Below are 11090 nucleotides of genomic sequence, written 5' to 3'. Positions count from 1 at the left end.
GTTCTGAAATATACCATTCTACATAATGAGTACTTTTACTTTTAGTACTTTAAATATATTTTGGTGCAAATACTTTTTTTTATTCAAGTAGAGTTTGGAATGCAGGACTTTTTATTTATTTATTCTTACTTGTAACAGAGTATTTGTACACTGTGGTACTATACATTACATCATGGTCTGTCTCTGTAAACATTTACATCAGAGGAACAAGTCGCTGTTCCTCTGGAGCTCAGCAGAGGGAACCGTTGGACGCGATTCTTCTTCCTCTTCCAGCCTCAGACAATAAAAACAAGGAGAAGCCCACACACACACACACACACACACACACACACACACACACACACACACACACACACACACACGCAGACCGACGGACGGCGGCAGCATCTCGGAGCTCGAGCTCAAAGCTGTGAGGAGACATGGACTCATGGCCGCCGAGCTGGGACTAGAGATGTAGTTTGCGAGGATGCCGGCCAGCTACATCTCTCGTTTGCTCCTCTTCGTCTCGATCTGCGCCGCAAAATCTCTTCCAGATCCGGCAGCAGTCGGTAAGCGTGGGGGGGGGGGGTGCATGCGGCACAATGAGAGGAGATGGGAGTGGTTGCTTTTTTATGGCTTTTGTCGACACGAAAATGTCTCCGCACCGCTGATGTGATACAGTGTAGCCCGAGAGGAGAGGGGGGGGGGGGGGCTGTGTGATGTTATTTCACATTCTATAATATCTGTGAGGTGATGTCACGCGCTCGTGCTTCATGCTCGCGCTTCATGCTGTGATACTGAACGAGTGTGTGTTGCAGGCCTTTGCATGTTTAGTCCGCAGGCCCGCGTGTCTGCGTCTGCTTCTGCACAACAATGGAGGCTCGTGCGTCCGAACGTGTCTGCAGAGAGCTCACGAACAAATGCATGCTGCACGAATCAATAACAGTCAACGTGCATATGGACGCAGCAGCAGCAGCAGTCAATAAAAAGGCGCCAGTGTTTATATCGTGTTCATTTTGGAGGACATGATGTAATGACTGCTTCATTATTCAGGCTTCAAGCTATTGTGAGCTGCATGGATGGTCTCAGTGCTGGACTGTAACGAAGTACATTTACTCTACTTGTACCTTTTCACTTTGAGTTACTGTGTACTTCTACTGTTAAAGGGACACATTGTACTTTCTACTTCTATGACTGTCGTTCTTCTACAGGTACACACGAAACATAACGTCAACCAACAATACCACACGATACAAAGCAGTTAAGATGTGATGGACTGTTACCGGTAATGGATCTACATTCATTCTAGAGCTGAAACATGTGATCAGCTTTTAAAATATGACGCTTTGTGAAAGATTAAACGTACAAAACGTATTTAAAGTTCCTAACTGGCACATGCTGCTAAAGCATTCATAATAAAGAAGATATAATGATGAAGAAGAAGTCCGTACTCTTCTTCTTGATGCTCTTACTACATTGAGCTGGCAGCACTTTTACCTGAGAAGCATTCAAAGTACTCTTCTTCAGGTAATGCAGTATTCCTGTCCTCTGTTTGTCTGTTGGAACCTCCTTCAGATGGAATCTGAATCGATCTTTTGCTCCCCAGCTGCTCGTACTGATTACGTCGTCGGTTAATTGATACCTCAGTGGAATTGATTTCCACTTCATGAAAGTGAACTGTAACCTTTTTGCCTGGAGTGTCTTGTGCAGTGTTCGGTTGTAGTTAGCTCCACCCTCTCGTGTCTCTTCTGGTTGCCTAAAAAAACCAAGATGGCGGCGGCCAAAATGCCGAAGTCGTGTCTTAAAGCCAGTGGGTGATGCACTGCTCCCACTGGATGTACAGTGAAGCACTCTGAGTGAGGACTCCTCCGTGTTCTGTGTTTCTGTCAATGGAGCTGCTTCAAGCCCAGACTGAGGAAATCCTCTCCACACACACACACACACACACACACACACACACACACAAGGGAGCCTTTATTCAACCAATTATGGTAATGCCTGACATTATTTACACACACACACACATATACATGTCGTTTATGATGAGAGTGCAGCCATTAGTGAGATGAGTGAGGTTCTGCATGGAGCGGTTTGTCACGAGAGGCCCGGAGGGTTAAGATGGCGACAGCTCGTGGTGCTGCAGAGCCTGAGCCAGCTTTCTTTGGAGAGTCAGCTTGTATCCATGGAAACACCCCCGCCCCAAGTGTGACCCACATCAACGCTTGTCCAAGATGGGAAACAAAATGTTCTGGGGCTGATAAACATCATGCTCATAATCCATCAGGAACAATAAATACTGTTTGTTTCCTGCAAAGGATTCACCCAAAGAAACACAAAGTCTTTAGTGAGACAAAACAGATCGTTCACCGGTTCCAACTTGCCACATTTGAGACTTTGCCGATGTGTTTCGTTGGTGATGATCCACTGTGATTGGTGAATCCCTCATTGTTTCAGCTCTCTGGACATTTACCGAGCCGCTCTGTCGTTGTGTGTTCATCCCAGAGGTGCAGATTAAAGTCCAGGTGTTCGACAACAGCGACCTGTCTCCGCTGGCGGACGCTGAGGTGGAAGTCCACGGTAACCACACCGTCTTGGCGTCCAGCAGGGCCGGCAGCGACGGCGTCCTGAGAGTCAGCTTCCTGTACCGCACGGGATCATGGGTAATCATCACGGCCTCCAAACAAGACTACGTCACCAACTCCGTGCCCTGGCACTCCAGCCGCATCCCCCGTAAGTTCACTTCTTTACTGAGAGTGAAGAACAGTTTCCTTCTGACGACTCTGTCGAGCTGTGAAATCTGCCCGTGAACAGGATGGTGTCAGTCTTCTCATTGGCTGGCTGTGCAGCTATAGTCTCTCATCAAACTGCATCTGCAGGGCTTCAAAGGTCTTCGATGTAATGTTGTTATCAGTGATCACAGGCTGTTAGTAGATGTCATACAGATATAAACTAAGAGTAGTTTGTGCTGCAGGAGGCTGTTTTTAATCCTCTGTGGAGTTTTAGTGACCGACATCAGACCTGCAGCAAACACCAGCTCTTCATCAAGTGTTTACTTTTGCAAAATTTTAAATGAATTCATCATTTTTAATGGTTTTCTGCTGCTTATACAGGTCACATCTATCTGATTAATTGTATCATCTGGAATGACTGTATTGTATACAGATGGGAAGTAGTTCCTCTTACGTCTTCTTTTATAACACGTTTGTCTTCCTTCAAACTAAAAACCAACAAAGACAAATACAAAACAAAATGATTACATATAATTCAAGGCCATACCGTCGTATTGTAACACAGTTATTGATAACGGAGAAACTCATCTCATTGATCTGAATGCTGGTCGATTGGAAGTCGCATTACAATAGTTTAATAAAGTAAAAAGCCAAACGATCAACTTATCATTAACTGTTTAAGTAACAATGACCACATGTTCCACTTTCATTTTGTGCTCTTTATCATTGGTTTAAGTCAAATACTTTCGATGAATGAAGAATCTGAACGTTACCTCGATGCTTGTCTGAAGTCTGCTGTGTTTGTTTTGAAGTGTACGCATCAGTCAGCCTGTACCTGCTGGTCCAGAGGCCGGGAACTCTCATCCTGTACGATGACGTCCTGCAGGTGCTGTCTGGGTCGCCAGGTAAAGAAACATCTGGGAACATTTCAACCTGAATATGTGATCATAAGTCATGCATGCTCACTTATCCTGTCACAGCCCTGGACTCATGAGCCATTATCAGCTCAGTCCAAAGAGCTGAGACGCAATTCATGAGTCCGATTCTTTAAAAACAGTAAATCACAAAGGGCGATGTATCAAGAGCTAGACCTGTTGGGTAACCGGTGTCCTATTTATGGGTCTTGGGAGAGTCAGCTTGACCCGTCAACAGTTGTTGACGGGTCAACACGTCATCACGTCTTAAATTAGTTCGTCTCCAGCAGAGAGAGAGAGAGAGAGAGAGAGAGAGAGAGAGAGAGAGGATGGATTCCCTCCCCTCTCCTCCCCCTCTCCTGTATCTATTCAGGCCTCCACAGACTTCACTGCTTAACATTTCGATGACCCCGCGTTATTTGCTGCTGCTGTCGCGATGGCAACCTGCTGCAGGCGGGTAGCATCAGCTCAGCTGATCAGCTCAGCTGCTGTATCAGTATGAGGACACATGTTGAGAGATATTCGGACACGAGCAGGCTGCAGGTTTCACCGATTGTTTTCTCCGCAGGAGCTCGTAACCAGCCGCTGTTGCAGCTGCAGAGGAAGTCTCTTAAGCTGCCGTCCGACTCCAACTACACGGCGCTCTCCGCCACGCTGACCACGGCCCGGACGCAGTACGAGATCGGCGGCTTCCCGTTTCTCCTGGGCCAAGAGACCAACAGCTCAGGTGGGGCGTCGAGGAGTCACCCGCTGTCTGGGACGGGTGTTTCTATTCGAGGGAAATGTTGATTCATGTGTTGCTTTATTTGGTATCGGCATCGTGCACATTAATAAAACATTCCTGTGAATGCACCAGTTAGCCAAGAGGCTGTTGTGCATCTGTAGGGCAGATGTTGCAGTGCTTCAGCATCCAGTCATACTGTACACAACAGTGAGCTTCTTTTTCTCCCTAAAACAGTTTCAACAAAATCATTAAGAGCTTAATGAAGGATGGATTTATTGCAGGATTGCATTCGTTTTTAGCTAAATGTATATATATTAGGGGTGTAACAATACGCGTATTCGTATTGAACCGTTCGGTACGCATGACGAACCGAATACGTTTGAATAAAAAAAGAAAAAAATCTTTTCTTTTAAAAAAAAAACCTTTATTTAAGCAGGTAGTCCCATTGAGATGACAAATCTCTTTTGCAAGATGTAAGTAACAATACTACATAACATTAAGGAGCAGTTCTTGTTTTTTATGCTGATGTGTTGCTAAGAAGACACCCCAGAAGATGAGTCACTCAGGTATAGTTCCATCATTGTTCAAAGTCAAAGAATAACTTCATGATGTTAGTTGTAATGAATAAATACATTTTAAAATCAAGTACATTTCTCTGCATTTATAGTTTTCTACTGAACCGAAACGTACCGAACCGTGGGTTTTGTGAACCGTTACACCCCTAATATATATATATATAATTAGGTTTATTTATTTCCTATATTTTGGTGTTAAATATATCTTTCTTCTTTCTCTTATCTGAGGGATTCTTGCTAAAAAAAATAGTTGATAAAGAAATAATGAAACAAATGTTTCTCTCAAATGTCAGTATTGACTGTGTCTGAAATCATTCCCTGAATGCTACTTGCTGCAATAAGTTTACATTTTATTGAACGTCACAGTCATGCGCCGCTACACCGCTCAGTGAACTAAATGATGGTTCAGAAGTGACAGAAATCCAATTTTACTTCTGACAATAGAGGCAAATACTGAGTGTTTCATACATATTAAAATGAATGTATTGTCCTCAAACATCCCGAGTCATCAAGTACCTGAAGACGTTTCTCAGACATGTAAAAGTCTTCTTCTCTTCAGGTGCAGAAACAGGGTGGATGGACCTGACAGCGTTGGCTGTGGTCAGCGTTCAGCTCTTTGACAAAGACGGCCGTGTGATCCAGGTCTCCGACCCGGTCCAGATCTCTGTGCCGCTGCCGTCCGACACCCGCAACAGGATGGCCACCAGTGTGCCGGCTTGGCTGTATCAGCCTAAGACGGGTGAGGGAAGCGCGTAGAGCGTGATGTCAGGCGCGCTCGTGTTTGGTATTCCTCTGTGTGCCGTTTGTGAATAACGGGGACGATAACGTACATTTCTGCAGGACTGTGGGTTCGGAACGGGACGGGCTACATCAAGACGGACGGCCATCGGTTCGTGTGGAACGTGGTGGTTCCTCAGCTGGGATACTGGTTGGCTGCGTTTCCTTCATCTTCAGGTGCAGGAACTCGTCTTCACGCCTCCGCTCTGCTGTTAGTAATCTGCAGTGTTGCTGCTCTGGGGCAGCAGATGTTCCTGTATGTCTCTCAGGGGGGAAAACCGGAAAGGCAGACTGTAATGAAATGTTCAGGGCCGTTGCATAATTTAGAGAAGTCCATAATAGGGTATTAAAATTGGTACTTGAAGTATTTAATCTGGTGACAAAAACTGCTGCAAGGATGACGAACAGGAAGTTAGCATCTCACTGGAGGTTTTTTCTCTTTGGATTTTGGATTATTGCAGAATTTAAACTCTAAACATTTATGTTTCTTCCGCGTTTAGTTCATCAAGATCATCGTCACTAAAGAACTCCACTTTTATGATGTTTGAAGTGCAAAATACAAAGCTAACGTCAGGCTATAAAGGAACTCCAGCACGGTCACATGACTTCACGTCTTCACCGCTAAGCTGAAGGAGGACGAGTGTTCTAGTGAGGACGTCTAGTCGTCTCTTTTTAAGAGACGTAGAAGCTTCTAAATTCACCAGAGGGGTTTTACTGACCTGTTTTATATCAGGGAACTAAACCTTTAAATAACTGCAGCTTGTGGAAAACACATTATTTCAGACATCTAACCAAAAACACATAAGAAACACATTGACTTCTAGACGAGGGAACAGGAAGTGTAAAAGTGCTGACTCATTTCTGCATTCCAGGACTCATTTGTGCATCAGTCTATTCCCAGAAAGCTGATAAAAGCATCACATATGTGAAATGTTGTCGCTGGAAGAAGTTTTTGTGTGTTCTCTGTGCAATCGAGCTCCATTTTTGTCCAAAAACATAAATGATTTACACCGTCCTGCTGCCACAAACACTCACTAGAACACCAAATGTGGATTAATCCGCCGCTGAAAATAGTCCCCAGCAAATAGACTGTATCCTCCTGTTTGTTTAATAGAAGTGACCATCTGTTTCGTCTCTTTTGAAACATGAAACTTGTTTTCAAACACAATGGACTTGAGGCACAGACAGGGTAGGGAAGTATTGAGAAAGGGACGAACACGATTCTTGATTCTCAGACGTCTTTCTGCCATGTTTTGTGTTGCAGGATCGGGTCTGTCTCATCCAGGCCTGAGGGACATCACCACCTACCACACCCTGTTCCTGCTCTCCATCCTGGGCTCGCTGGCCCTGCTGGTGCTCATCCTGCTCTGTGTGCTGCTCTACTACTGCAGGTGTGGGGAGCGTAGGCGCAGGTCTCACATTCAGGCTTCTATTTATATAGCAAAAATGACAACTGGGATTTTGGGAATGATAATTGCAAATACCTATAACTGTGAATGTGGGTTTGATTTGAGATTAGACTCCACTAATAATCCCCAGCAGATTACAGGTGCTTCTTTCATTTCTGACCTTCAGTTTCTGTTTACCTGTTTTTAGGCGAAAGTGTTTAAAACCGCGTCGCCAGCAAGGGAAACCCCACACGCAAAATATAAATGGTGCCAAGAGAGACCAGGGTACGTCCACTTCACGGCTGAATCTGATCTGTGGAGGCCACGCTGAGTCCGGCCCCTCTAACGACAAATCCGACATGTCCCCAGCTCGAGACTACCAGAGTTCACGGGAGGACCTAACCAAGCACGTTCCAGCTCACATGCTGCGACACGCGAAGGGGAAAAACGGATCAGGTCCCCAACGTGGCGAAAGCTTCCCCATGAAGGTGACGCGAGCCACCGAGACCAACAACCTGGACAACCCTTTGCTGCATGAAGACTACAACCGACACCACAGCGCCAACGACAATCGAGGGTACTCCTCGGATCCCCCGTCCCCGCCTCGCTTCCAAGGGTACGTGCCGAACCAGAGTGACAAACCTCCAGAATATTCGGCAGCAGCTGCAGACAGCCTGGCCAGACCCACCTCCCTCAACACCCAACCGGGTCAGATCATCTTCTGCAGCTCCATTGACCAGATGAAGGAGAACATGTACCGGAGCATGGTGCCCACCCTAGTCATCCCGGCCCACTACATGCGCCTGCCCTCCGAGTTCTCTAAAGACGGCAAGGACCAGAAGGACCAAGATAAAGACGGCGCACAGATGGGAGGAGGCCAGCAGCACCACCACCACCACTCCCAGAAACAAGGCCAGCAGCAAGGCGGAGGATCCCAAGGGGACGACTCCGAGGATCCGAGCTGGGCGTCTGACTCCTCTGGCGGACCCATGACCATCCCGGTGCTCTTCAACGACTCCACCATGGCTCAGATGAATGGGGAACTGCAGGCTCTGACGGAGAAGAAGCTACTGGAGCTGGGTGTCAAGCAGCACCCGAGGGCGTGGTTCATCTCCCTGGATGGACGCAACAACGCTCATGTGCGCCACTCCTACATAGATGCTGGGAATGACCTCGGTGGCGGCGGTGGCGGTGGATTCTTAGGTGGCCCCAGCAGCGCTGGCCGAGACTCCAACCTTGAGCCGCCTCTGGAGTCTCAAGAACGCATGTTGGGAATGAACCGGAAGGGAAAAGACGAGCGCTGGGGGACGGGAGGACGGAAGGGCCTCGGCGTCGGCAGCAGCGGTGGGAAGTGCTACTCCAAGCTGGCATACCCCGACCACAGCGAGCCCAGCAGCAGCAGCGAGGGACGCCCGGTCTCCCCCGAGGAGAACTCCCTCACCCTTCTCCTGGACGAGGGTCCGTCCTCCCGAGGGTCCACCATCCCCAGGAGAGGACGCAGCCGCGTGAACAGCAGCCGCAGCAGCAACAGCGAGAACCGCCGCGACTCCATGACCAGTCCTGAGGACGATCCCGACGACAAAGATGAGAACAAGAAGAGCCCCTGGCAGAAGATCGAAGACAGGCCTCTCATGGTCTTCCACCCCAGGAAGTGAGCTGTGTGGACCTAATGAAGACACTTTCAGTCTTTCATCTTTCCACAACGAACATGGAGGAAGATGTTGTTCACCGAGAGAGAGCGATCACAATAAGCACAACCACGCTTCACTGGCTCCATTTTCAGGTTGTTGTTTTGGCCTTTGTGTTCCTGGTGAGGCGATTTCTCTCACTGTCTCCGTTACTCTCCCTGGTTTCCACTGAGATGATCTATCGTATCCAGTTTATCGTGAACTCTTGACACCTCACATCACTGAAAACCATCGCCTGAGCCATCGCACACACTGACTGTGGAAATAGCCATTTTATGGAGCAAAATATAAGAAGGAAGCACTTGCTGATAATTAGATAATTGTTTGATCGATACCAAGCATTTTGGAAGTGGATGACCTTTTTTATGGGATTGGTGGGTGAATTAGATTTCCTTCCCTGGACTTAAAACACACCAATGCTCACATAGATGGTAGAAGACGTCTCCACCTTCCTGAAACTATAACTAGAGTAAGTTTTCTTTCAAGGAAACAGCTTCCCAAAGCTTGAATACGTAGGAAACTGGTCGTACTGATTATTTTCTTGCGCCCCTGTAAACAGAGAATCCAACGTGCGACTTGCATTTTGCTCCTTCGGGGACTCACTTCCTCCTGTGCTGTGTTCATGTGTTTGCATTACGTAATCAGATAGTAATGATTTGAAATGTTGAGCATCGTCTCTGTGAGTCTTTCCTTCATCCCTCATCGTCGCTGATTTACGAACGTGGACTTTCTGCCGTTTTTTCTGTCGTTTTGGTCGACGCTGCGATTTCCGTTGTGTAAATAGATTCCCAGACGTTTGAAGGATCATTTTTTGGTTTTAGAAAAAGGTTTTTGCATGCATATGAATGTATGAAGTAAACAGAAGGCACCCAAAAGCCCCTCCCCCTCTAATTGCCAAGAAAACGTGGGTAACCCTAAACAGCCAAAACACCACTTTACTTGAAGACTTCCCTGTTTGATGTTCTACTGAGATCCACGGGGCTTGTTCTTCTCCGGACCGGGCCTGAACCACTTCTCTCCTGTAAGTGCCTTCTTTCACATAGGATGGAGTGATAGGCATGCAGGTCCCTCTTTAACATGCAGCCAGGCATTACCGTGGCACTAATAAGCACACTGCATTGTGGGAACTACATCACGCATCACTCTGGGGAGCATGCCTGCCAAAAGATAACCTGACAACTTTTTTCTCAAGTGGCTGTTACTGTCCTTTAATATCTATACGTTTTATTGTATCTGTCCTCTTTTTTCACCAAACTTGTAAATGGTACGATGAACTATATGAGATTTTATGGTGTAAACGTCGTGCATGTAACATGTAGAATAGGGTGTTTTTAATGATCTTCTCTTTTTTTATTATTGATCCAGGATGTTTGGCACAAAAAAGAAAAGAAAAGTGATGCGCTGACGCATTGAATCGTGTTGCCAAAATGAACTCTGCTTCATGAAGATACACTGAATTTTCTCATAATCCAGTTCTAACAAAAAATTCACTTCCGGTCGTAAATGTTTACAACGACACACTGACCAACACGCTCCTCCCGCTGATTCTAGCGTCACCACTGCCTCAGACTGTGAAGCGATCGTGTCATCCAGCAGATAAAAGCTCAACCCGTGCTTTTGTTTTTGTCGATTATGAAGCGCCGGCGGTATAGAAGTCGTGCTGACTCGTTGGTCCCTTCCACCATTAGCTTGCTGTTCATAAGCCTACAGTACAAACATGTGATGTGAAGTCTGAAGAAAAACCACGATGCCATGAAACGATTCCTACTGAACTGTCCGCTGCTGTAAATGTACGTTTGTTAGGGACCAGATATCAAATTAATATTAATATTGTTATGAGTTGTGCAATTGTGGCTTTCCTTCCTTGTTTTTGTTTTGACGTGAGAGAACCTGTTTTCTCAGTAGATTCTTTAGTGGACACGAGATTTACTCAAGAACTGAATCCCGGAGAGGACACGTTAAAGTTTTTCACTGATGGTACAAATACACGCGAGGGTGAGGAGGAGGAGGGAACTGTAGGCCTTCATCCTGTGCAGTGAAGCATTTGCTTCATTAACCTGGTCAGCTGTTTGTAAACTGTAAATTGATTCTTTCTGTACATGAGACAAAATAGAAATAAATGTGTTCCCACGGTCAGCAGCGTTTGTGATTTTTTTTTAATGTATTATTTATTTATTTTTAGTTACCCTTTTTTTTTTTGGCTAGTGGAAATGGGCTTCCATACAATATGGCAGCTGGTTAATTTATTTATATATATATATATATTATATGTATTTATTAATATAAAGTTTTATTTGTGTGTATTTTCTGGAAATA

The 11090-nt window shown here is 46.0% G+C and overlaps 1 protein-coding gene across 1 annotated transcript; it reads left to right on the top strand.

Moving 5' to 3' along the window:
• The first annotated feature begins 377 nt into the window (after positions 1–377).
• Positions 378–10899, top strand: fam171a2b (family with sequence similarity 171 member A2b). The gene is made up of 8 exons (XM_079293058.1): positions 378–548; positions 2482–2709; positions 3521–3613; positions 4191–4349; positions 5481–5660; positions 5762–5875; positions 6963–7089; positions 7295–10899. The coding sequence occupies exons 1-8, from the start codon at positions 467–469 to the stop codon at positions 8739–8741; spliced, it is 2430 nt and encodes an 809-aa protein (XP_079149184.1). The 5' UTR covers positions 378–466; the 3' UTR covers positions 8742–10899.
• The last annotated feature ends 191 nt before the right edge of the window (positions 10900–11090 follow it).

Source organism: Melanostigma gelatinosum, assembly GCF_949748355.1.
Source record: "Melanostigma gelatinosum genome assembly, chromosome: 21".
NCBI classification, from domain to species: domain Eukaryota; kingdom Metazoa; phylum Chordata; class Actinopteri; order Perciformes; family Zoarcidae; genus Melanostigma; species Melanostigma gelatinosum.
Note: the sequence above shows the minus strand (reverse complement) of the source record. Positions and strands in the feature narration are given on the sequence as shown.